Genomic DNA, 26,096 nt, shown 5'->3' with positions numbered 1-26,096 from the left:
ATCGCCAGTGCCTTTGAACACTCACTCCGATTTTAAAGCTTTGGCTGTGGGTTTTTCTTACGGAATCCTCCAACATGTGCTCATGTTGTGTCTCAATTAAATCGGTCACCCATGAAACGTAACTGAGATGAATGGAGAGCCGTGTCTGGGCGGAAGGAAGCAACGATGATGTTTGTGCTGTAGTTCTGTGAAATCCAGCAGGGTGTCAAAGATTATGATCAATTATTCAATTCCTGGCCCCGTCTCACACCCACCCACACACACACACAGCTCTACACGCAGAGCGGAGAACTGGATGGGTAGGAGGGAGAGCTAATGTGTATGGGGTCTACTGCATGTGTTGAATGTTCCATCTGTATATATCAACACTAGACTGAGCGCTGCATTGTTGGTTAGGGGGCTCGTAAGAAAGCATCATTGCAAGGTCCACAACTGTTGTAGACGGTGCATGTGACTAATAACATTTGATACGGGGGGGAAAGAATGGGTTTGAAAATACACAAGACAACATGGCCCCGATTTGTTGTTTTATTATGGATCCCAATTAGCTGCTGTATGGGTTCTTCCTCATTCATTTAGGATAGGACTGATTATTTTTCAGTTACTTCAAACTGATTTTAAACATGAGCATAAATTCTTTAGTATCACCCATCCTCTAACAGATGCCAGAACCCAGTGGGAGATAAACATTGGAAAATTGTCTAAGAAATGAAAAGAGAGACGGCGAAAGAGAGCATTTGACCTGTCTGGATGTTAGTAATTGCACACAGTTCAAGTTCAGCAATGGTTTTATGTTAAATGTTTACATTGTTTCTTGCCATCAAATGCCAAGGTTTGATAGTCAGACAGAAAAATGTCTTCAATCATATTTACTAATTCAGGGCTGCCAACTTAAAAAAAGAAAAAAAAAAGAAGCTAGGAGTGAGATTTGCTCTGTTAATTTCATAACCCCTAGACAGGGGACTGAGTTTGGCTTCCCAGGAAGATTTTACTGTTTAAAGCTCATTTCCTGCAATTTCACAATAACAAAATCAAATTGTATTGGTCACATACATATGGTTAGCAGATATTAATTCGAGTGTAGTAAAATGCTTGTGCTTCTGGTTTCAACAGCACAGTAATATCTAACAAGTGATCTAACTACTTAATACACACGAATCTAAAAAGGGGTGAATGAGAATATGTACATACAGTGGGGCAAAAAAGCATTTAGTCAGCCACCAATTGTGCAAGTTCTCCCACTTAAAAAGATGAGAGAGGCCTGTAATTTTCATCATAGGTACACTTCAACTATGACAGACAAAATGAGAAAAAAAAATCCAGAAAATCACATTGTAGGATTTTTAATGAATGTATTTGCAAATTATGGTGAAAAATAAGTATTTGGTCAATAACAAAAGTTTCTCAATACTTTGTTATATACCCTTTGTTGGCAATGACAGAGGTCAAACGTTTTCTGTAAGTCTTCACAAGGTTTTCACACACTGTTGCTGGTATTTTGGCCCATTCCTCCATGCAGATCTCCTCTAGAGCAGTGATGTTTTGGGGCTGTTGCTGGGCAACACGGACTTTCAACTCCCTCCAAAGATTGTCTATGGGGAGACTGGCTAGGCCACTCCAGGACAGGTTCCACTCAGAACAGGCCTCGCCATGGTCGACCAAAGAAGTTGAGTGCACGTGCTCAGTGTCATATCCAGAGGTTGTTTTTGGGAAATAGACGAATGAGTGCTGCCAGCATTGCTGCAGAGGTTGAAGGGGTGGGGGGGGTCAGCCTGTCAGTGCTCAGACCATACGCGGTACACTGCATCAAATTCGTCTGCATAGCTGTCGTCCCAGAAGGAAGCCTCTTCTAAAGATGATGACCAAGAAAGCCCGCAGAATGACAGATTTTCACCTTGTCAGCTCAGGGGATGCAATCTTGCAAACTTACAGTTAACTAGTCCTGACTTCGAATTCCGAGTGTGATTACCATGCAAAACGTATTTTCCACATCAGAGCTTTTTTTTTTCTCTTCTTTTCCCCCGATTTCCCAGTTGTCTTGAACGCACTGAAGTCTGAGATTTCCTAGTTGTTTTGAATGCGACAGAAGTCATGCTGGATTGACAGTATGGCTATTGTTTTTTATTTTTTTATTTCACCTTTATTTAACCAGGTAGGCAAGTTGAGAACACCTTTATTTAACCAGGTAGGCCAGTTGAGAACACCTTTATTTAACCAGGTAGGCCAGTTGAGAACACCTTTATTTAACCAGGTAGGCAAGTTGAGAACACCTTTATTTAACCAGGTAGGTTAGTTGAGAACACCTTTATTTAACCAGGTAGGCAAGAACACCTTTATTTTGAGAACACCTTTATTTAACCAGGTAGGCAAGTTGAGAACACCTTTATTTAACCAGCCAGTTGAGAACACCTTTATTTAACCAGGTGGGCTAGTTGAGAACAAGTTCTCATTTACAATTGCGACCTGGCCAAGATAAAGCAAAGCAGTTCGACACATACAGCGACACAGAGTTACACATGGAGTAAAACAAACATACAGTCAATAATACAGTATAAACAAGTCTATATACGATGTGAGCAAATGAGGTGAGATAAGGGAGGTAAAGGCAAAAAAAGGCCATGGTGGCAAAGTAAATACAATATAGCAAGTAAAACACTGGAATGGTAGATTTGCAGTGGAAGAATGTGCAAAGTAGAAATAAAAATAATGGGGTGCAAAGGAGCAAAATAAATAAGTAAAATAAATACAGTAGCGAAAGAGGTAGTTGTTTGGGGTAAATTATAGGTGGGCTATGTACAGGTGCAGTAATCTGTGAGCTGCTCTGACAGTTGGTGCTTAAAGCTAGTGAGGGAGATAAGTGGTTCCAGTTTCAGAGATTTTTGTAGTTCGTTCCAGTCATTGGCAGCAGAGAACTGGAAGGATACGCGGCCAAAGAAAGAATTGGTTTTGGGGGTGACCAGAGAGATATACCTGCTGGAGCGTGTGCTACAGGTGGGAGATGCTATGGTGACCAGCGAGCTGAGATAAGGGGGGACTTTACCTAGCAGGGTCTTGTAGATGACATGGAGCCAGTGGGTTTGGCGACGAGTATGAAGCGAGGGCCAGCCAACGAGAGCGTACAGGTCGCAATGGTGGGTAGTATATGGGGCTTTGGTGACAAAACGGATTGCACTGTGATAGACTGCATCCAATTTGTTGAGTAGGGTATTGGAGGCTATTTTGTAAATGACATCGCCGAAGTCAAGGATTGATCGGATGGTTAGTTTTACAAGGGTATGTTTGGCAGCATGAGTGAAGGATGCTTTGTTGCAAAATAGGAAGCCAATTCTCGATTTAACTTTGGATTGGAGATGTTTGATGTGGGTCTGGAAGGAGAGTTTACAGTCTAACCAGACACCTAGGTATTTGTAGTTGTCCACATATTCTAAGTCAGAGCCGTCCAGATTAGTGATGTTGGACAGACGGGCAGGTGCAGGCAGCGATCGGTTGAAGAGCATGCATTTAGTTTTACTTGTATTTAAGAGAAATTGGAGGCCACGGAAGGAGAGTTGTATGGCATTGAAGCTTGCCTGGAGGGTTGTTAACACAATGTCCAAAGAAGGGCCAGAAGTATACAGAATGGTATCGTTTGCGTAAAGGTGGATCAGAGACTCACCAGCAGCAAGAACGACATCATTGATGTATACAGAGAAGAGTCGGTCCAAGAATTGAACCCTGTGGCACCCCCATAGAGACTGCCAGAGGTTCGGACAGCAGACCCTCCGATTTGACACACTGAACTCTATCAGAGAAGTGGTTGGTGAACCAGGCGAGGCAATCATTAGAGAAACCAAGGCTGCCGAGTCTGCCGATGAGGATGTGGTGATTGACGAAAACCTTGGCCAGATCAATGAATACGGCTGCACAGTAATGTTTCTTATCGATGGCGGTTAAGATATCATTTAGGACCTTGAGCGTGGCTGAGGTGCAACCATGTTGAATGTGTATCCTTTTAAGCTTAGAAAATAGACCCTTAAACCCAGACTTGGACCACATCCCCACTCCACTGAATATCAGGCGAGTGATTATTAGATATAGCCAATGATTCCTTCCAAAACAGCTCATTGTTGAATTTGTTGTGTAATGTTTATGTCCAATGGCCGATGAGCACCGATACATTGTATCTATAATTTCTCTTGATATGACAAGGCTTGAAAAGTATTTGCGAGTAGATTGTCAGCTTGATTCATGATGATGACTGCTAGCTAAGATTTTGAAAGTATGATGTTGACATGATCAGTCCAACCATTGTAACTCTATGGCAGCACCCAAGGGGCTTGAATTTTCAAGCTTTCCCCTAGATTTTGCGGTGACAGTGTCCCCATGAATGGCTCCTAAGTCACTGCATCACTCCCGTGATTGGGAGTCCCATAGGGTGGCGCACAATTGGCCCAGCGTTGTCCGGGTTAGGCCGTCAGTGTAAATAAGAATGTGTTCTTAACCGACTTGCCTAGTCAAATAGAAAAAGGTTACATTAAAAAATGAGTGACAGAATACTGAGCTAGGCTGAACACCTGCATTTTGGAACGGCCTTACTCAAGAAAAAAAAAAGAGACCATGTTTGTATAAGGCTTTATTAACTCCATTATTAATACCAACGTATTAATACCAATGACCCCACCAAACTTCCCTGCTAAAACATACTGTAGGTTTGTCTGCTGCCTTTTCGTTGTCACAGCCTAAATGTCAATCACCAAACGCGGGGACTAAACAAATATGGATTAAATCGACTTCAGTACATGCTGTCAAAAGGCTGCATTCTGCAATAGTGAGTGACAGCAAAATAATGTTGACAAAATATCCATTCAACTCTTCTAATCTTGAGGGGCTTTTTCTTTAAAACGCGCATCCAATCACCTTGATTCATTACATAACTAGACCAATCATATGCTTTAATGTGCCGCGGTTCACAATGCTGTTGCAAGACAGGCCAATAATAATAATAATAATAAAGGTTCCGCTCGTGATGTTATTAAATTGGAAGTGTCGATGCTCCGATTTCTAAACAATTTGCAGCACAGTTAACGCATTGAATATACTGGATTAATTAGAAAAATAAAACCACTACTTTTCGATGTGTGAGATAAGATGTGTCGAGTGAGCGTGATAAAAGGCTCAAATACGTGTGTCTCTAGGCTACTGCGTGAGATTTGGCAGCTCTACTCATTTCATTAGCAAGTGGGCAAATTGCAATAATCAAAACTCCGGATGACTAGGCCTGAAACTCGTTCTCTATATTCTGCAGAAACGTCGTCTTAAAATAACCAGCCATTATTCTTGATTTTGTAAGGACAAAGGGTAGACTAGACAGCAGGTGCATATATACATTTCCTCCAGCTACAACTTGTAACCTATGTGAGGAAAGAATTGGTCAATCAAACATCCAATTCGGATATTTAAATTCACAAATGAAATGTAACCACAGTTATTTTAATATCCTCCACTTTCACCAAAGGGAACTGGCACAAATCAGCAATTGTGCTAGTTAGCTATAGCTACCTAAAAAGGCATTGCTAGCTTGCTGTGGCAAGAGGGGTATTGTTACAAAATAGCAAGCTGCCCACGCGGAAAGGCAAGCGATCATTGCAATTAAACCAATCAACGCCATTGGTGTCTGAAGTGGGGAAACAAGTTCGCTGCATTGTTGTCAGCTTGCATTTCACATGTTAGTAATCTAATCGAAAACATAGCTAACTAACTGGTCGACGTTCACTGTAGCTGTGTGTGTGTTATTGCAAATGATTTTGGACACAGGCAGGAGCTCTTACCTAAGTAGTTGATCCTGACAGCATTCGGGTCATTATATCCAATGGAACGCTTGTTAACATCCCAAACCAGGTTACCAGAGCAGGACATAATGCTCGAACCTGCTTTTATGTAAAAATACCATTGAAATACAGTTGTAAACACTGTCTTCTAACTATCGCCTTCTGATGTTGTTCTCTGCGTGGCCGTTGCGACGTAGCTAGCTAACTAGAAGCCAACGTTAGCATGCGTGCTAAGCTATATACGGCTATGTTTATCGCAGCCTCTCTTCGGTCGCTTTATTCCTCTGATGTTATTTTGGGTGGCTCTACTTCTCTCTCTTGTTGTGTCGAACTCCCTGGTTGAAACAACGATGGTGTGCGGGGCGTTCTATGCGTTCTATTTCTATGCTCGATAATATTAATCGAGACCGTCAACATTGCAGCAGTATGACGCAGCCCGCAAGGAGTAGACAAATAAAGTACAGTATGATTGACAGAAACTGCTCTCCAATTGAAATGGCCGTTCACACTTGTAGGTGATGTCATGGCGACGTTGCCTAGCTAAGCACATGAGCAGAAGTACGTATTTACCACATATAGAACAAGGTTTAGTTATAAACAACATATGGTATAACAGTCGTCTCTCGCCAAACTGCGCATATATCGGACGTCAATTCAAAGGCACTCATTCGATATACAATTGTTTCTGACACATTAAAACGTATCAGTTTGTCACTATCACGAGGTTGGAGTAATACCATGTTTAACTACTGAAGACACCGGATCGAATCTAGGTTTTGCCCTTTGATTTCGAGAAAATGGAATATGGAATATTTTTCACTTCTCAAACCCCAAACCCCGACCTGGTCTTTCTGGTCTGTTTCACACGCGTTCCCGGAAGTCTCGCGATGTTGCGCCTCTGGGTTTAGAAACTCCAGTCTCTCTAACAATTAGTTGAAAATCCAGTTGAGGCTATTATATATCATATAGTTATAATTGCGCGATACTGTAGTAAAGTGGCATCATATCAATACAGGATTGTGTAGCCAGATGAACAAATGGTAGGGTCTGGTCGAACGTGCCGCCCGTCTCTATCTGCTGTCGCTAAATGGATGGCACTGGACTCTGGTACACCAATCACGTTCGGAGGATTGGCCCAAACACACCAATAGGAATTAGGAGCGTCTTGTTGTGGTACTGTGCTAGATAGGTTGCGCTGTGAAGAAAAGTCACCACCTTGTAAAAGCTCTCAAATCAAGGCCACCGGGAATGAGCACTGCTAGCTACATGCCAATAGGTTTGCATTAGAAGGTCGAAAGTATTTACAACGCCTTTGACATTTTTCCCGAACCGTTTTATGACTACATTGCTGCAAATATTAGATATAGGGCAATACCAATACTCAAGTGTCAAAGTCGAACTAATTTACCTTCGTAGCTACGTATTTAGCAAGCTAGCTAGCTTGCTAGGTCAGGTGTAGCTAACGTTAGACAGCAACATTAGCCTTTTGCAAACATGGCTGCGATGAGAGTTTCCTATCACAAACTGCTGGATAAGATCGGGCTAATGTTGCCAGCAAAACTGAGACCTCTCTACAATCACCCTGCAGGTAATGTAAATGCTATTAGACTGTGACAGCCAGCGTTCGCCATAGATTATCAGCAACTGGCGTGCGTCTAGACCAAATTGAGGACGGTACACATTGATGACCGCTGTTGTTGCTGAAGTGGCCTTGGTTTAGTTCATGAATGATGTCAAAATCCCTTCCTACATATTTTGATGATGTGTGCAAGCAATATTTGATCTAATCTCGCTGCTCTGTGTTTTTAACCCAAACAAATGTGTCATGGCGGCGCCTCAATCTGTAAAGAGATGCCACAACATTTTTGCAGATTAGTTATCCCATTGAGTACTGTGCAGTCAATGGAACACAGTAGCTGGCTACATGAGCGTGGTTGCAGGCATAGACCTCATTGGTTGCAGGGGGTCGCGTGGAGCTTTGTGTGAGTGATAGGATTGTCTGGAATGCAGTACCAAAGCGAATGGAAGCTAAGTATAGCAATTAGATTTTCAGCATTTCAATGGTTCCTTACAGAATAAGTAGTTGTATGTTTTTAGAAAATCAATGCGGAGAGCGAACACTCCTAAACCAGTAAATTTAGCTACGGCTGTTAACTAACCTTTGTCCTTAAAAAATCTGTTTTCCTTTCTATAACCTGCATACATCTTGTGAGAGGACAGACTCAATTCTGCACAGGTGATAGGATGTGTTATTTGTCAAAGTCCCATACATTTGTCCTTAGGGGCGTTTTGTTAATGATGCCAACAATCACTATTTGCACTATATAATGCAGTGTACTTCAGATAACTGACCAAATAAAGGACATCTTGGTAATTTAGGGATCCAAAGTAAGCAGGTGTGGTTCCTGAGATATTTAAGCAAATAAAATATTCCATCATGCTTAGGGTCATCTATAAAAATGCCCAGTTGCTACCATGGCAAGAAGAACAGATCTCAGTGACTTTGAAAGGAGTCTCAAAGGAGCATAGGGGGTTTGAAGTGTGTGTGTCAGTCACCAGATCTCAATCCAATTGAACACTTATGGGAGATTCTGGAGCGGTGCCTGAGACAGCACCACCATCAACAAAACACCAAATTATGGAATTTCTTGTGGAGGAATGGTGTTGCATTCCTCCCGATAGAGTTCCAGACACAATCTATGCCAAGGTGCATTGAAGCAGCTCGGGGCCCCTATTAAGACACTTAGTTTGTGTTTCCTTTATTTTGGCAGTTACATGTATGTGCCTTTGGCAGAAAAAATATGTGATTGGCCAAACCTTTAACACTGGTCAAACCTGTTGCATAGCAACCTATGTAGGCCTACAGGTAATTGCCTAAATAAGGTAAACACTTGGGTAAATAAGGGCTACAAAGTATATTGAAAGCAGGTGCTTCCACACAGGTGTGGTTCCTGAGTTAATTAAGCCATTAACATCCCATCATGCTTCGTGTCTTGTATAATAATGCCCTGATGGCCATTACCTTGGCTCCGTTTAGACAGGCAGCCAGCCCAATTCGGATGTTTTTCACTAATTGGTATTTTGACCCATCAAATATGCTCTGAAAAGGATCTGATGTAATTGGTCAAAAGAGCAATTAGTGGAACACATTTCAGAAATGGGCTGCCTGTGTAAACGCAGCCAAAGGAGCATAGGGGGTTTAAAGTGTGTCGGTCTGCCTGTCACCAGATCTCAACCCAATTGAACACTTATGGGAGATTCTGGAGCGGTGCATGAGACATCTTTTTCCACCACACTCAACAAAAAAACAAATGATGACATTTTTTGAATGGCGTAGCATTGCAGGCCTTAATGCTCAAATAGTGTGTGTGTGTGTGTGTGTGTGTGTGTGTTATGCATTTTGGAATACTGACTGTCCAAACAGCAAGTGACCAAATCAGATTTGTGTGTGTGTGTTCAGACAGCAGTCATTTGCTGACATGGCAACACTAGTTGTCATAATAATGACGGGTGTGTGTACAGTGGTGTAGGCTGATCGGTGGTGGTGCTCGTGCATCCTATCCCTCAGAAGTTATATAGCAAGCTAAGGTGACCACAATGCCTGTCATGTACATTTCCCAGTTACTTTGAATTGTTAAAACCATAGTGTAAAAACACTTTGTATAGCCTCAAATGATAAGATAATCCAACTTTCAAAACAAGAATGTTTTAGCTAGCCACAGCAGTCAACTAGCTAGCTAGGTATAAAATGGCAACAATAGACGTGGCAGCTCTGTTTCTAGCTCCTAAGGTAGCTGTTTCTTTCTAGCACATTCACTCATTTGTTTGAGAACAATTAACAAGCTATTTAGAAACCACATTCTTGTCAAACTGTCAACAGAACTAGCAAGCAACACGATATGCCAAAAGTCTAGAAACCATTGGATTTGACCGTTCAGACAAGTCACATGGACAGGAATCAGGTTTGTATCTGACTTCAAACCGCCTACGTAGGTGGTTTGAAATGTGTGTTGAAGTTTCCGATTCCGTGTGTTTTTCAGCTGTTCAGACTGCAGGAAAAAGGACCGATTTAGAATTGGATATGCAAAAAAATAGGACTTGAGTCACTTCAAACTACTAATGTGAACGTAGCATTAGATTGGGGCACAAGCTGACACAGCCAACCCTTGTTTTTACATCTTTTCTTGTTGGTCAAAATATGTGGAGAAAAAATAATTAGCCTAATGCTTGAATTGTAACTTAAATTGGTATAAGACAATGCTTGCTGGCTAGGAGGACTAATGCCCTGATTTGATTCTTGTTGACTTATCACTGCATGAACTCTTCCAGTATAGTCAATAATGTTTATCTTTCAATGCAGACTAAAGTTCAGACTAAAGTTGTCAGCACTCTATCATTGCTATTGGAGAACAGAACACAGCTACCAGGGAAGAAAGTTTTGACCATATGAGGGGTGGGGCCCAACTCCCTGCAAGATGATTGGTTAAAACAGAGTTCTCTTCCCTCCTCATTGTGCAGCCGGAGCCAAGTGTTTTCTGATGGAGATGGTAGATTAGATTCAGAGCAGACAATGGTGGTGTTAGCATATTGCATGAGGAAGCTTTTTGTCCATGCCAAGGTTCTCCCCAAAGAAGGGCACTGTGCCACTGTGTGGATTGGCTCCACCACTATGTAAAAAAAGCTTCTTTTTTTATTTTACTTTATCATTTAAGGCCATTTTTAGCTCTAGATTACAGATTACAAAAACATCTCTGAGTATCATCTTATTCATGGAGTGTGAGATGTTACTTCGGAGAGGTCATTTAGCCATATTTGGTTACCAATGGGATAGATAGCAGAACAATTAAAATAGTTTAGGCCTACCCATCCACAAGCATCACTCATATTAAGTGTTTAAGATTTCCCTGCCCTGAACTGAGAATTTGCTGAGAATTGTCTATTTTATAATCTGTTCTGTAATCAATTTTCTCATGGATTGTGTCTTCTCTAATTCCAGGTCCAAAGACTATTTTCTTCTGGGCCCCGATGTTCAAATGGGTAAAGGGCTGGATTTGCTAAGCTTGAGCTATTGCCTTATCTAAATGTAAACATGTTTGAAGGTATTGTCTAATGAAACAAATTTCAAGTCCCATGCCTCTCCTCATCTCTATAGGGTCTGGTCGGGGCTGGTCTGGCAGATATGAGTCGACCAGCTGAGAAACTGAGCTTTTCCCAGTCTGCTGTACTGACAGCCACAGGTATAGTGGAGTTCCTATATTATTCAGTGAGTGACAGGTATAGTGTAAATTAATCCTTCAGTCAAATAAACAACTTCACTCATTAACTAATCACTTTTCCCACTTTCTCAGGTCTGACCTGGTCCAGATACTCTTTGGTCATCATTCCAAAGAACTGGAACCTCTTTGCTGTCAATTTATTTGTGGGTAGTGCTGGAATATCCCAGCTCTACAGGATCTTCCAGTAAGTGAACCTCTCTTAGAGTGCAGAAATAGAATGAAGAACTGACCTATAGATTTGGCTTCTCCATAAACAGCCACAATAGATTTTTCTGTCCTTTGTCAGTTCTTTAGGAATCAACCAGGAGGCTCATAAGAAACGACTGTTTTACTTTGTGTTTAGATTTTATTTCCTTGACCATATAAGGGAAAATGTATTTGAATAAATGTACATAAACCTCAAGTTTATTTTCCTCTCTTCCGTTATCCCCTTTCACACTACAGGTATGAACAAGGGAAGAAGGCACTAGCAAAGGAGGAAGCTGCCCCAGCAGAGTCTTGAATTATGTCACCAGTCCATCTCCATGGACTGTAAGGGAGCTTATCACCGGCACAAACCCAGTCCCTCTAAGCCCCTCCATCCCTTTTCCATCCTCACTCGATTTTACAGTAGAAAAAAAACAATGTTACCTTGCTGTAGATCATGTAATTTGCCTGGATTTCTTCAGGGTTATAATGGCATATTAACCCTTACCAAACACTCAAATGTTTGTCATCTACGCACAAGCTGTAGTATTTAAGTTTTACTTCATACAACAAATGGCATGACTGTTTTTAATTTGTTCATGATTAATGTTTAGCATGCACTTTTTGGGAAGTGTTGCATTTTTTCCGTTATTTCTTTTGAGTAGTCGTCATTCCTCATGAAGTGGTTTCCAAACAAGGAAGGTCTTGGATCTGTGTTGATTGTGGTTAAAAAGAATGTCTCCCCAAATTAAAAATGTTTTAAAAAAATGTCACTTTCATCCCATATGCTTATTCAACTATTTTCATACATTTTGGTAACTGTCTATATCAGTAGGATGATTCAACCGTACATGCATACCATGTGACTGTTCCTTCCACGTGTAGTAAATGCTTTAACCAATAAATCAGGTAAAAAAAAAACATTTCATATAGCTTTCAACTGTAGACTTTCAAATGCCAGTAGGAAATCACCTTTTTCCCCCTGATCATTAGGAGGAACCTTTTGGTAATGTGTCATATGTGTTGCAGTCTTGGGGGCTGAATCTAGCGTGGTACTTGGACCCAAAAAGGACAACATGTATTGGCCCTGTAGTCAAGGTCCTCGTCTCCTATTGGTTGGTTCTCAGTAGTTGGGAGACACATAATCTGTTAGTGTAACTAGATGAGAATGTAAAAAGTCATTTTGTTCATTGATCTCTGAAATGTTGTCGCAATAACTGGCAAAATACATTGGTCCACAATGCACTGAAACATGAACAGGCACTTATGTATGTCGAGGTTATATCTTTAGTGTCTATGATATATATGCCTTTATTTGTTCTGTTGAATTAAAAATCTTGGCATATTCTGAAGCAGTTTCATTCCTGAGCAGAAAGTGTATGATAGATTGTTTGGACAGGGAGAGTGAGGATGTGTTTGGACCTGAATTGAGACATATGTGACTTGGCACAAGGGTGGGAACCAACTAAAACATTCATGCCTCTACATCATTTGCAGTGGGGGTTTTTCACATTATACTGTGAAGAACAGTTTCACATGCTAAAGATTGGATCAAAAATAAGTTGCCAATTTATTGGTCCACCTTTTGTATACGCAACACCTTTTCAACATGTCACTAAGGCTGCGTTTACACAGGCAGCCCAATTCTGATGTTTCTTTCCACTAATTGGTCTTCTGACTGATCTTTTTCAGTTCTGATCTGATTTATAAAAAGTTAAGAATTGGGCTGCTTGTGTAAATGCAGCCTGTGCTTTGCGGTAACCTAGACAACTAAAGTGCCAGTAGAAGCAGTGTTAAGGAAAAACTCAACAGAAGGAAGAACCAAAGAGACCCAGACTCCCCTGGCTGTACTAGGTGGAAGTTGAGTCTCAACACCAACTTAGTCACACTTGACACTAGACCCACTCTAATTTGCATAGCGCCCCAACAGATCCATAGACAATGCAATCTCAATTGCACTCCACACTGCCCTCACCCACCTAGATAAGAGGAATACCTATGTGAAAATGCTGTTCATTGACTACAGCTCAGCGTTCAACACCATTGTCCCCTCCAAGCTCATCACCATGCTTAGGACGCTGGGACTGAACACCTCCCTCTACAATTGGATCCTGGACATCCTGATGGGCCGACCCCAGGTGGTGAGGGTAGGCAACATCTCCGCCATGCTGACCCTCAACACGGTGCTACATGAAAATCGACGGGGCTTCAGTGGAGCGGGTCGAGAGCTTCAAGTTCCTTGGTGTCCAAATCACTAAGAACTTAAAATGGTCCACACACACATGCAGGGTCGTGAAGAAGGTGAAGACAGCACCTCTTCTCCATCTCGAGGTTGAAAAGGTTTGGCATGAGCCATCAAAGTTATTCAGCTGTACCATTGAGAGCATCTTGACTGGCTGCATCACTACTTGGTATGGCAATAGCACCGCGCTACGTAGGGTGGTGTGGACAGCCCAGTATATCACTGGGGCCGAGCTCGGTGCCATCCAGGACCTCTTATCAGGCGGTGTGAAAGAAAATCCCGGATATGTTCTCTGCTTCCTCCCAGCAAGCATTACTGGTGCATCAAGTCTGACACCAACAGGCTCCTGAACAGCTTCTATCCCCATGCCATTAGACTGCTAACTAAAATGCTAACAAAATGGCTACATGGACTGAGTTGACCTTTGTATTGTATTCTTATATTTGCATTCTTTACACACTAATACTCCTATGCACATACATTTATACTGACTCTACACACACCTACATGCTGCTGCCTAGTCACCTATACACTGCCTAGTCACCCCTATACATACAGTATTCACAGCCCTAGAATGTTCCTAGTTTGTTTTACAGCCTGAATTTAAAATGGATTAAATAGAGATGTGTCACTGGCCTACACACAATACCCCATAATGTCAGCGGATTATTCTTTTTTTTTTTTTACAAATTAATAAAAATGAAAAGCTGAAATGTCTTGAGTCAATAACTATTCAATCCATTTAATGACAAGCCTAACATTCCAGAGTAAACATTTTTTTTTAAAACACTTAAGTCACATGTTGCATGGCCTCGGTGTAGAATAAGCGTTAAACATTATTTTTGAACGACTACCCCAAAATGAACTGTAAGGTCTTCAGTTGAGCAATGCATGTCAAACAGATTTAACCACAAAGACCAGGGAGGTTATCCAATGTCTCGTGAAGAAGTGCACCCATTGGTAGATAGGTAAAAAATACTGACACGGAATATCCATTTGAGCATGGTGAAGTTAATTACACTTTGGAAGGTGTATTAATACACCCAGTCACTACAAAGATACAGGCGTCCTTCCGAACTCCGTTGGAGAAAGAAACCGCTCATGGATTTTACCATAAGGCCAATGGCGAATTTAAAACCGTTAATAGTTGATTGGCTGTGATAGGAGAAAACTGATAGTGGCGCAACATTGTAGTTAATCCACAATACTAACCTAATTGACAGGGTGAAAAGGAAACAAACAGAATTTTAAAAAATATTCCAAAATATGCATCCTGTTATAGGTATACTTATAAATTAAGGACTGGGGCGTGAAGACGAAAAAGATAACTGAATGGAGCTAAGCACAGGCAAAATCCTAGATGGAGAACCTGGTTGTCTTCTGTCCACCAGACACTGGGAGAAGAATTCACCTTTCAGTATGACAACTTAAAACACAAGGCCAAATCTACACAGGTGTTGCTTACCAAGAACACAGTGAATGTGCGAGTGGCCGAGTTACAGTTCTGACTTAAATCTACGACAAGACCGGTAAATGGCTGTCTGGCAACAATCAACCACCAATTTTACAGCGCTTGAAGAGCTTATAGACTTTTATGAAAACATGTTTTCACTTTGTCATTATGGGGCAGTGTGTAGATGGGTGAGACTTCAAAATACATTTTGAATTCAGGATGTAAAAAAATGTGGAATAAGTCAAGCGGTATACATACTTTCTGAAGGCACTTGTCGATCCAGTATCCCTGCACATTATAAATCGTACTCGAACCGACCCTGTACTTATTAGTATGCTTACTTTGTGTTCCTATTTTTATAGCTTGTGTGTTTTTGTTCTACCTTATTTTTAGTACTACATTGTTATGGTTGACTGCATTGTTTGGTTTAGAGCTTGCAATTAAGGCTTTTCACTGTACTTGTGCATGTGACATTGAAACACTAGTAAGGAAAGACAGTTCAGGGTGTATGACCTTACCAGGTCAGACAACAACTGTCAATTACACAAATATAGAAAAGAAAAGCACCGACAAACATGAGATCACACAGCCCAAACATCTTTGTTTACCAATAAAGTTTATTTCACAACCAACAAAGCAAAAAGGTTTAGCGTTTTCCTCCAACACGAGGTGCATTGACCTTCATTTGCTTTGCCACCTTGGGTTTGGGTGCTGCCTTGGCAGGGGCCTACAGAGGGAGACAAAGTACTCAGATTAGACAAAGTCCTAACCACCTTTGGAATCCAATTCAGCACCTGACCACACACAGTGCTAGGGTTATGCAGTTCATCACAGCTCTTGATAAACCACTTGGTACCATTAGAATTCCAAGCATAAATTAAAACCATAGGTGCCAACCCCTCCCCTAACCTGGACGACGCTGGACCAATTGTGCACCGCCCTATGGGACTCCCGATCACAGAAACTTGTGATACAGCCAGGGATCGAACCTGGGTCGTAGTGATGCCTCTAGCACAGATGCAGTGCCTTAGACCGCTGCGCCACTCGGGAGCAGAGAGCGATGCAAGAGGATGCAACTGAGTGCCTAAAGAGCCATTTCCCCTTCCCTCCTCTGCAACATGACAACTGCTGAGGAGAACGTGCAGCATCGTTCGGTTGCGGAAGTCGACCCAATACTGCCAATTTTTTACTTTGTAAGCCTGAGTGTACCTTTAAAGGGGCAACGAGCAGGAGAAACACTTACACCCTGCCCATTTCAGTAAAGAGCTGAGGGATGGGCTGAAAAAAACAACTCAAATTCATAGACAGACCTATTTTTTAAAATTTATTTTACCTATATTTAACCAGACAAGTCAGTTAAGAACAAATTCTTATTTTCAATGATGGCCTAGGAACAGTGGGTTAACTGCCTGTTCAGGGGCAGAACGACAGATTTGTACCTTGTCAGCTCGGGGGTTTGAACTTGCAACCTTCCAGTTACTAGTCCAACACTAGTAACACAACCACTAGGCTACCCTGCCGCCCCAGGATATCATGAATGCAAGGACTGACCATCCATGATATCACAATTATAGTTTTACCCATGTTGAGGCTATAGTGTTTTATATACACGTTGTTTACCAAAATTGGAGTAAAATTTAATATTTTGGCTTCTGATTAGGTACGACAGTTAAACTATCTGAATCTGAATTTCACAGACAAATGAAATAAGAGAGAAACCTTGCTGTGTTTTATAAATGCAGGTCATAAAGGTTTCGTACAGGCTTCTGAACAATCAGATTCACACCATCATATAAGCACATATCTATATTTCTATCTTACCTTAGCACCAGCGGCAGAGGGCTTCTTGGTTGTCTGCTTTGCCTTCTTGGCCTCCTTGGCAGCTCTGGAGACCAGAATGATAAAAATTAGGCCCATTCCACAAGCAAAACAAGACACGAGTCCAGACTGCAGAAATAACAAGTGATGAGAGGAGAAAACCTGACTGACAATTCACCGTTCCATCTTACACTTAAAACAGTATCACAGGAAGGTGACAGTGTCACAGTGTGAACAGCAGCTACATGTGCTTCACATGTCACACTTGACAGAAACTTACTTTTTGAACACCACACATTAAGTGCCCCACAGCAGTAGACAGTTTATTTATTTGGCACCAACATGCCAGCCATTGCCATTTTACATCTAAAGAAACATTTCTGGTGAAGCGTGGTTTTGGTGGGGTTGAGTCGGGTCCTCACCTGATGGCCTGCTCACGCTGGGCCTTGCGGACCTCAGGCTTCTGGTTCCTCTTGGCCATGATCTCAGCCAGGGAGGCGCCGGTGATGGCCCTCTGGAACTTCACAGCACGACGTGTGCGCTTCTTTGTCACCTCTTCCTGTTAGCACAGGAAATAGAAAACATGCAGTCGGGAACACATTCTGGATCAGATATGGGCAGTTTGGTAGTGTTGATGAGTATCAAGAGGCATAACACAGGAGAATACAGACATTTAAGTGTCACTCATGTGGCTGAACTAGACCTATATGAATACTTGACAGTACCGTTCTTGCTAAATGAACAGTAACAATCACAGATGTATTCACATAACTGCAAACCCCTAACATCTTTCTCACATATAAAGGTTTGTAGGAGAGTATGGAGGCTGACCAGTGGTAAGGAGTCAAAGACTTCACAGAGCCAGTACTATGATCTCCAGTCACTCTATGGCCACAGGTGTGTGGAGTGAGCACTGCCGACAAGCTGTAAGACACAGCCTGGCGACGGTACATAACGCAGATGGCAACCACGCACACATCACACCCGCAGCCAAAAACAAAAAGGCACACTATGTCTGAACTAAGATTATACAATCTGCGTTCGGGGGAAAATGATAGACAATAACTAGATCAGTACTTACAGATTGGCCCTTCTTGTGTTTGCGCCTGTACAGCACAGTCCAGTTGATCTGTCTGGGGTTCCTCTTAGCCAGGAAGGCAGACTCACATTTAGCATTCAGGAACTGGAAAACCTGGGAAAGACAGAGGGGGTGTTAAACTACACATTAGTGAGATGTAGCATATTTGGCAACGTTGATCTGTAACTTACATGTCTAGCTAGTTGTAATGTTATACCTGACGTGGATAAATAACTTGGATTCTAACGTTAGATAGCTGGAGATCTAGCATAGTCGGTGTCCACGGGACAGACAGAGAACAGAGTACAAACACGACATGAACAGTTCTACTGTTAGAATTAACACAATGTCGGCCACGGCTTATTGCGGTCAACCGTGAGAAACCAAACATTACTAAACGGCATTAGAGGAAGGAAGAGCAGCCATATCACCGTACCTTTCCGTCTATCCTGGCGTATCGGACGCCATGGCCGGGGTATATTTTATACCCGCTGAAACTGCACAGCTCGACCCTGTAGCGGATTAAGATCAATCATGAATGGATGATCAACGTGTACTTGTGTAAAATATGTCATTTTTATTGGTAAAAGTGTTAATTTAAACATTTGATGGCAATAGATATTATTCCGTAAACTCACTTCATGATGGCTGAGGAGGACACAAAACCGGAAAGAAAGATGGCGGAAACGGAAACGAAGTTATAGGTGAGATTTCATAATTATTTGTTTTAAAAATCTACGGATTTTTATCTACACATCATGTCTTTTTTTTCATTACATCCAGTCTGGATCAGTATTTTGATTTTCAAAAATGAATTTAGTTTATAAAAAAAGTATTTGACCAATCAGCAACTAGATCGGTTGCTTGGTGTTGACACAAGCGGGAAGTATGGCGATGATAGAAAGGCAAGCCAAAGGACCCGATCAACAAATTGAACAAAATGAAGGTACTTTTCTTTTTTTTATAGATATGTTTGATCAGTGTACACGTTTCAAAGTACCATCATGCTTTTTTCCGTTTCATATTGGGATTTCTATCAAGTGTAAATCTATTGAGATCTCTTTCCCACCTGATTATCAACAGCGCCCTGCACTGCAGTAAAGCTTATTGTAGTTTTTTTTAAACCAAGCATAGTGGTCCTTTAATGACAAACGGACATTTTTGAACTACATATTCCAATCAATTCTAAGCGTTCTTTCTGTTTTCGATGGAGGTCTCTAACCAGACAGTTGTGCTTTGGCAAGCACGCTAGCGTAGCGAGTTTGGTGCAGCCTCGTATATTCTGCGCGAAATGGGAGTATCAGATTTTACTTTTGACACAACTGGTGAGTGCATGACAGCTCCCTTTGTGTGACGTTTGACTTTGTAGGGCAACGATTTAGTGAACATACGTATGTTTCAATGATTGGTTCTGTCCTACGTTAGCTAGCTCGAACTACTGACTGTAGCTAGCTACCCATCCTTTCATTATCTAAAAGTCCAGAGTCATGCGTTCAGGACTGGAGTGTTTTCAGTAGAGCTATGCTTCATTGCATATGTGAAATTGTTTTCACTGTCTGACCAATAATCCCAATACCATGCTGGATTTTCACACCCAGAATGTCTTTATCTACTGCTATATCAGCTACTCAATCAACAGAGTGAAGGTGAATGAATCAACATCCCTCAGACTAATAGTCTGCCCAGTATGAATAAACTGTATGATAGTGATCAACAGCAGTTCTCCAAGATGGCTTCCATGTTTCAGTTGGATCCTTTTCTGTATCTTGCTTGAGGCTGTGTCTACAGTATGTACATAGTAGATTTATAAGCTTGCCTCCCTAGTTGCTGTTGTCCTCTGCTGTATGGCTTATACTGTTTCTATGTATTGTTTGTGTTCATGGTGATACTACCAACATGTGCATAATAGATTATACATCTGCCCACGCCCATGTTTTTATGTTTCTCTCTGTTTCCCCTTTAGGTCCAGTGGTGGACCTGTCAGCGCAGGGTCTGCAGAAACTGGAGCCCAGTTTCACCTGCTCTGATGAAACACACACACTCATTCTGGACAGGAACCACATCATGAAACTGGACCATCTGGAGAGGAGTCGAGGCCTCCAACAGGTAGACCTTTCTATCCACATTTGATGGAATCTGGTCAACTTAATTGTTGAACATTGTTGAATTCCTCAGATTATTTGTAAATGGGCATTTACAAGTTGTTGCAAACTTGTAATTCACCAAATTGGGTTGTATTAGTTCCCTCTATATTGTCTTGCTGTCTTATTCTGCCTCTCTCTGTTCTGTGCTGGGCAGCTGTCAGTTGCTGGTAACCGCCTGGTGCGGATGATGGGTGTGTGTCGTCTAACCGAGCTGAGAGTTCTGAACCTGCCCAATAACAGTATTGGCTATATTGAAGGGCTGAGAGACCTGCCACACCTGGAGTGGCTCAACCTGTCAGGCAACAACATCAAGGTGAGGGAAAGAAAGTGGACAATGTCCTCCCTCCATAATGTGTTAATTTTGTCTCCTGATCAAGGAATTTGGATATCCACTTTTCACTCAGGTCATTGAGCAGCTCAACGGCTGTGTGGCTCTCCAACACTTGGACATCTCTGACAACAACATCTCCAACATTGGTGATCTTACCAAGCTGTTAGCCTTAAAGGTGAGAACAGGTCTTGCCTCATGACTTTTCAGAGTTATGGGGATGCAGATAGAATTCTGGAGCATAAAGCAGGACAGTTTTTCTGTGGTGTTGATTGACAGGCTGCTATTTCTCTTGCAGACCCTTCTCCTTCATGGTAACAGCATTACGACGCTACGCACTGTCCCCACTCATTTGCCCGCCCATCTGTCCATCCTCTCCCTGGCAGAGAATGAGATCAGAGACCTCAACGAGGTAAAGACCCTTGTCCCTTTGCACTCTCTACTTTCTCTCTTTGCTCTCGTTTTGTCTTTTCACTCTCACCTGCTCTGCTTTTAACAACAATCTCTTTCCTACTTCTCTCTCACTTGCTTGTCTCTATTTCTTTCTCTCTCTCTCTCTGCCTCCCACAGGTCTCCTACCTGGCACCCCTCCATGACCTGGAACAGCTCTCCATTATGAGTAACCCCTGCATCATGGCAACCCCCTCGTTGCCTGGATACGACAACCGGCCGTACATCATGAGCTGGTGCCTGAACCTGAAGATCCTGGACGGATACTTGGTGTCACAGAAAGAAGGGTGAGACCAGGTCCAGAACTCCAGTGAAGTTAAAAATGCTAACTATGCAGGGGAAGGAGGGTAGCATTGATTGACATTAAGGTTTGCCCTATTGCCTGGTGCATGTGATCTGAGCAGTCGCGCATGTTGAGCCAGCTCTGAGGTTGCCGCATTGGGCGGGTGATTTTATTTTACTGGTAACAAACAAAATGCAAGTAGTCTGGCCTTTTTGGTTCCTCCCTTGTGTAGGTGAAAATAGCTTGTGACATTTTCAGGCAAGTGATCATAATCTTCAGGCAACCAAAATCTACTCCTGATTTGCCCAAAGGCCAAGTGCCGTTCAGACCATAATGTCAATCCCTGGGTAGAGAAATGGGCTGGTGACTGCAAGGTTGCTGTGTCGTACTATGTAGTTATAACATCAAAGTGTTGAGTAATGATCACTATCATTGCTAGTCAATAATGTCTCTATTGTTTGCGATCTCAGGTTGAAGGCGGAGTGGCTGTACAGCCAGGGCAAAGGTCGCTCGTACCGGCCAGGTCAGCACGTGCAACTGGTCCAGTACCTTGCCACCGTGTGCCCTTTGACCTCCACGTCAACCCTGGAGACGGCCGAGGATGCCAAGCTGGAGAAGATCCTCAGCAAGCAGAGGTAGGACAATACATCCACAACTGGGCTGTGAGGCCAACAGCTGTTCGATGAGGTCAACTATCACACTGGCAGTGGATATGTTCTCCTCCTTGTGATCACTTGGAAAAAGCTCTAGCTATAAATCCAACCCATTGTTACAAACCAGCTGACCCTAAACTGGATCAATGTGCCTCTGTGTCTTTTCTGCTTAGTTTTGGTAATTTAACTTTTTTTTTTAAAGGAGGTACCGCAATGTATCTTTTAAGGGATACTCTCTCCTTTCAATCCCATTACTTTAACCAGGGGTCCTGTGTATATCTCCAGGTTCCACCAGAGGCAGCTCCAGCAGCAGACCCAAGGGGGTTCCCCCAGCCCTCCCCGCCCCACCCAGCTGGATGTGGAGACTCACAGCCCCTGTCATGTGCCTCCACTAGGGGGAGCCAGAGAGGCAGACAGAGCCACACCTGTGACTGCCCCACCAGCCAGACAGACAGGTAGCAGATGATGAACTCTACCTGTTTTGTATTTTTTTGTTTCTGTAAATTCTGTAACTCTCAGTGTGTGTCTGGTGTGTAAATCTCAAATTTTCCTCTCTCGTGTGTGTGTGTGCGTGTCCAGAGCCAGCGATCATGCAGATAAACACCTGGCTGGGCTGCGAAGCCTCCCAGGCGGGCGCACCTCATCTCCGTGGCCCCAGGGGTATGGAGGACAGCCTCTACCTGGAGGACGTTCAGAGCCAGACGGACGAAGATAAACTCACCGGTAGTCTGCTCTCCTCTGAGTCCACCTTTCTACCTGTCACCTCTGACCCCGCCCACTCTGACAGCGAGGACGAAACTGAGACATTTGAGCCTGACTCGCTGGCGCCTGAACACCCCATCCGTCCCAAAAAGACCTCTCCTGAAAAGACCCAACACGCACCCTTGGAAAGGGAGATGGAGATGGAGAGTGAGGTGGATAATAGAGTGAAGGAGGTAAAGGGAGAAAGGGTGTCAGCTGACAGCCACCTCACCTGTACCTCAACCGTCAGTCCACCTGTGACGGCAGGTGACCAATCACAGACCAATAACAGCGATCCGCTCCAGGGAGCATACTCAAACTGCGTTGCTGCAGAGGTGAGGGTGGGACCTAAGCAGGAAGAGGAAGCGGTGGTGAGATGTGACAGGCTGGGCCGCTGTGAGGCGGACAAGGCAGCCGTCAGGATCCAGGCATGGTGGAGGGGAATGTGGGCTCGGCGTAGCCACCCTCTGGCCAAAGAGGTCCGGTGTGAGATCCGCCTGCGCAGGATGCAGGAGCACATAATCTTCCTGTCTGGAGAGTTGGAGAGGTACGGAAGAGGCCCCAATCAATCCAAGGGCTGCTTTCTGATTCTCTGCCCTTCTCCAGAAGTGTGCACTTGTTCACTCCCCCTCATGCATTTTAAAGCATTGGATTGGTTGCTTTATGGCTGGAGGGAGTTTCCACAATATTCCTCACACCAGTCCTTTCCTTTTAAATACATGAGGGGGAGTGTACGAGTGCACACCTCTCTTAGAAGGGTAGAGAATTGGAATGTAGACACGGACCACCACGTCAGGCTAAGAGAAATAGGTTTCTAGCAGTGGAGGCTGCTGAGGAGAGGACGGCTCATAATAATGGCTGGAACGGAGCAAATGGAATGGCATCAAACACATGGAAACCATGTATTTGATACTATTCCACTAATTCCTCTCCAGCCATTACCACAAGCCGTTCCTCCCCAACCTCCTGACATTTCTAGAGAAACTGGCAAGATAATATCCATACAAAACCATTGTCACTAGAAAGAGCAGACATTTAGCCTTTTGTAAGCAGTGCACAAAGAGCCTTGTCTATAGCCACGCTTAAAGGCAACATTTAAAGTGTTGGTTTCATGAGCTGAAATAAAAGATCCCAAACATTTTTCATAAGCACAAAAAGCTTATTTCTCTCAAATGTTGTGCACAAGTTTGTTTACTTCCCTGTTAGTGAGCATTTCTCCTTTGCAAAGATAATCCATCCACCTGATAGGTGTGGCATATCAAGAAGCTGATTAAACAGAATTATTATTACACAGGTGCACCTTATGCTGGGGACAATAAAAGGCCACTCTAAAATGTGCAGTGTTGTCACACAACACAATGCCACAGATGTCTCAAGTTTTAAGGGAGCGTGCAATTGCATCAGAATATAGCTATAGCTATTAAAACATTGGATGCCTTGGGGGGGATATGCTGTCCCTGGAACGGGTAAATTCACAGTCTTTCAACACTTCTAATGGCACAGCCAGATAGTTCTGAAGGGTGAAGGTATCTAGCCTTTTATGTTGAATATCATGTATATCAGGAAAATGCATATGTTAAGTAATTCCAACTAATACCTTGTTGTTTGTGTACAGGGTGCGCCAGCACCACGAAGAGGAGCGTTTACAGAGACTGGTACAGGAGGAGGCTGTGAACTTTCTATGGAGTCAGGTCAGTAATACACTAATCTCTCGTGGACTGACTACGTAAACATAAATGGTACTGTAGAGGTGTCACGATACAACGGGATGCGTGAGATCACGAGCAGCATTAGTTATGGTGCTTTGGACCAATCAACTTGCAAAGAGAGGGGGGTGGAGCTCTTCATCTCATCTCTTAACACGTATGGCTTGAACCAGAACTAAATCAAGCATCTGACCAATTACGCAAGTATTTAGTTCTGGGTTAACTGAGATTAGTGATAAACAAGGTCATGGATCAATCAGATTCAGATTCACGCTCACACACCCTTTCTCACTCCTTCTCCCCATCTCGCTGCAGCTTCAGTCCATGCAGCAGTGGCAGCGTACTGTGGAGGGGCAGCTGGCCAGTGTGGCTCAGGCTGGGTCATCTCCTGCTCCAGCCCTGACCCCCGGGCTCCCTCCAGCTCTTCGGCTCCCCCTGCCTGTGGCCTTCAGCACTGCAGACCCGGCTTGCACAGACCTCTCCTTCCCGGACTCAGGCTTCCAGTTTACAGGTGAACAGCAGGCGGGGCAGGAAGACACCTTCCTGAGCTGTGGGACGGGCGACTCTCTGGAGACTGTGCGGGCGCTGGCCTTGGGGGGGTCCATGGCTCCTGGCGTTGGGGGGGACAGTCAGGATTGCAGTCTGCTGGAGCAGTACCTGTCCTCTGTGCAACAGAGAGAGGCGGAGGAGGGGGGTGCCAGCGACAGAACAGGCACACCACAGCCCCCCTCACCCCTCTCACTGGCCGAAATGGAACAGCCTGACTCCAACACTCAGAACACCGCCCAGAGTGAAGACACAGAGCAGCAACACACACTGGGAGGTCCAATCTGATGTGCCTGTCCCTCTCCTGGTCTTTTCTTCTGGGATTAGCTAAGAGACTGCCCATAAACTCAGTCCACCTGTGCTGATGAATGTTATTGATGGCTCTAACAGCACCTCTAAGAATTGACTGACTCACATCCATATAACGAGTGGTATATGGACTCAAGGATGTGGATATGTTTGTATAGCCCAGATGATTTTTCTCCCTTTTAATTCTCTTGGACATTGCTACATTATTCATTGTCATGATCTGTCAGTCAGTTTGGCTAATGCTTCCTTCACTTACGTTGGGGAGACGCGGGAACGGCAGTTCCAACTCCCGGCACCCCTGGTTTTTCCCCACGCGGCCGACACGCAATCTTATATTGCTGCGATTTAATGGTCATCCGCGGCATGTCCCGATGTTAAGGGATTGCACGGCGGAAGACCAGATTCTCCAAGAGTATCAGATAGAACTACAATTCACATATATAAGTGCCGCTACTTGGTCGTCCCAAATCTCCTCAATGTCAATCTACCTTTAAGTAGAAACCGATTGGCTACAGTTCAGGCTAGACAGCTCGGCTCTAAATTTAATTCCAATTTCTCCTGTATTTAAATGCCTCAATCTATCCTTGTATTCCTGCAGGTGAGTGAGAGGACCAGGTCTGGACTAGATGATTTGGCGTGAATGTAAATATCACAGCGTGCTGAGAAGGTAGTTTAGTTGCTGAGAATGGTTAAATGCAGATTGTAAAAAAAGATTTGTAAAAATCTGGTGCTCTATGTTTACACAATAAAATGTTTTCTTTAACATTGGTTTGTTAAATTGAGTATGGCTTTTCCCTAAACTCACTGAAACTACAGTTCCTTCAGAAAGTATTCCTCTCCCTTGACTTATTTCACATTTTGTTACAGCCTGAATTCAAAATGGATCCAATATATATTTTTCTCACACATCTACACACAATACCGCATAATGACAAAGTGAAAACATGTTTTTAGATTTTTTTTTAGCAAATTTTTGAAAATGAAATACAGAAATATCTCAAGTTTTCACACCCCTGAGTCAATACATGTTAGAATCACCTTTGGCAGCGATTATAGCTGTAAGTCTTTCTGGGTAA

General features: G+C 43.1%; 4 protein-coding genes and 1 non-coding gene across 10 annotated transcripts in view; 2 read left to right on the top strand and 3 right to left on the bottom strand.

Annotated features, from left to right (window-relative positions):
- LOC112224671 (DDB1- and CUL4-associated factor 6-like) overlaps positions 1 to 6,838 on the bottom strand; it is a 53,102-nt gene extending 46,264 nt beyond the window's left edge. For 2 of the 5 annotated variants that reach the window (XM_042319920.1, XM_042319921.1), the window contains exon 1: positions 5,808 to 6,836. In XM_042319920.1, coding sequence (XP_042175854.1) covers positions 5,808 to 5,895 — 88 coding nt within the window. In that variant the 5' untranslated portion in view covers positions 5,896 to 6,836. Of the gene's footprint in view, positions 1 to 5,807 lie in introns of all 5 variants that reach the window. The other 3 variants (XM_042319918.1, XM_042319919.1, XM_042319922.1) reach the window with 3 other exon arrangements.
- A 138-nt stretch (positions 6,839 to 6,976) lies between these two features.
- Positions 6,977 to 12,621, top strand: mpc2b (mitochondrial pyruvate carrier 2b). Its single transcript, XM_024410479.2, has 5 exons — positions 6,977 to 7,395; positions 10,804 to 10,844; positions 10,960 to 11,044; positions 11,156 to 11,267; positions 11,528 to 12,621. Exons 1-5 carry the CDS (start codon positions 7,302 to 7,304, stop codon positions 11,583 to 11,585), a joined length of 390 nt encoding a protein of 129 aa, XP_024266247.1. The 5' UTR covers positions 6,977 to 7,301; the 3' UTR covers positions 11,586 to 12,621.
- A 2,942-nt stretch (positions 12,622 to 15,563) lies between these two features.
- Positions 15,564 to 18,624, bottom strand: LOC112242581 (60S ribosomal protein L24). Its single transcript, XM_024410469.2, has 6 exons — positions 18,499 to 18,624; positions 18,297 to 18,372; positions 17,864 to 17,974; positions 17,205 to 17,341; positions 16,786 to 16,849; positions 15,564 to 15,691 (listed from the first exon to the last, which is right to left on the bottom strand). The coding sequence occupies exons 1-6, from the start codon at positions 18,501 to 18,503 to the stop codon at positions 15,611 to 15,613; spliced, it is 474 nt and encodes a 157-aa protein (XP_024266237.1). The 5' UTR covers positions 18,504 to 18,624; the 3' UTR covers positions 15,564 to 15,610.
- LOC112246318 lies at positions 17,588 to 17,767 on the bottom strand. Its single transcript, XR_002952904.1, has one exon. It is a non-coding gene; the product is annotated as a small nucleolar RNA SNORA23 (small nucleolar RNA).
- An 82-nt stretch (positions 18,625 to 18,706) lies between the features above and the next one.
- LOC112242563 (centrosomal protein of 97 kDa) lies at positions 18,707 to 25,783 on the top strand. 2 transcript variants are annotated; one of them, XM_024410454.2, is made up of 11 exons: positions 18,707 to 18,806; positions 19,824 to 19,966; positions 20,159 to 20,317; positions 20,409 to 20,510; positions 20,631 to 20,744; positions 20,903 to 21,069; positions 21,536 to 21,700; positions 22,004 to 22,173; positions 22,298 to 23,006; positions 24,075 to 24,150; positions 24,481 to 25,783. In XM_024410454.2, the coding sequence occupies exons 1-11, from the start codon at positions 18,749 to 18,751 to the stop codon at positions 24,997 to 24,999; spliced, it is 2,382 nt and encodes a 793-aa protein (XP_024266222.1). In that variant the 5' UTR covers positions 18,707 to 18,748; the 3' UTR covers positions 25,000 to 25,783. The 2 variants fall into 2 exon arrangements, with proteins under 2 accessions (XP_024266222.1, XP_024266228.1); XM_024410460.2 differs by lacking the exon at positions 18,707 to 18,806 and adding an exon at positions 18,877 to 19,185.
- The last annotated feature ends 313 nt before the right edge of the window (positions 25,784 to 26,096 follow it).

The sequence above is a fragment of the Oncorhynchus tshawytscha genome, linkage group LG03 (assembly GCF_018296145.1).
Source record: "Oncorhynchus tshawytscha isolate Ot180627B linkage group LG03, Otsh_v2.0, whole genome shotgun sequence".
In the NCBI taxonomy this organism is placed as follows: Eukaryota; Metazoa; Chordata; class Actinopteri; order Salmoniformes; family Salmonidae; genus Oncorhynchus; species Oncorhynchus tshawytscha.
The sequence above is the reverse complement of the archived record's forward strand: the minus strand, read 5'-3'. Positions and strand labels throughout refer to the sequence as shown.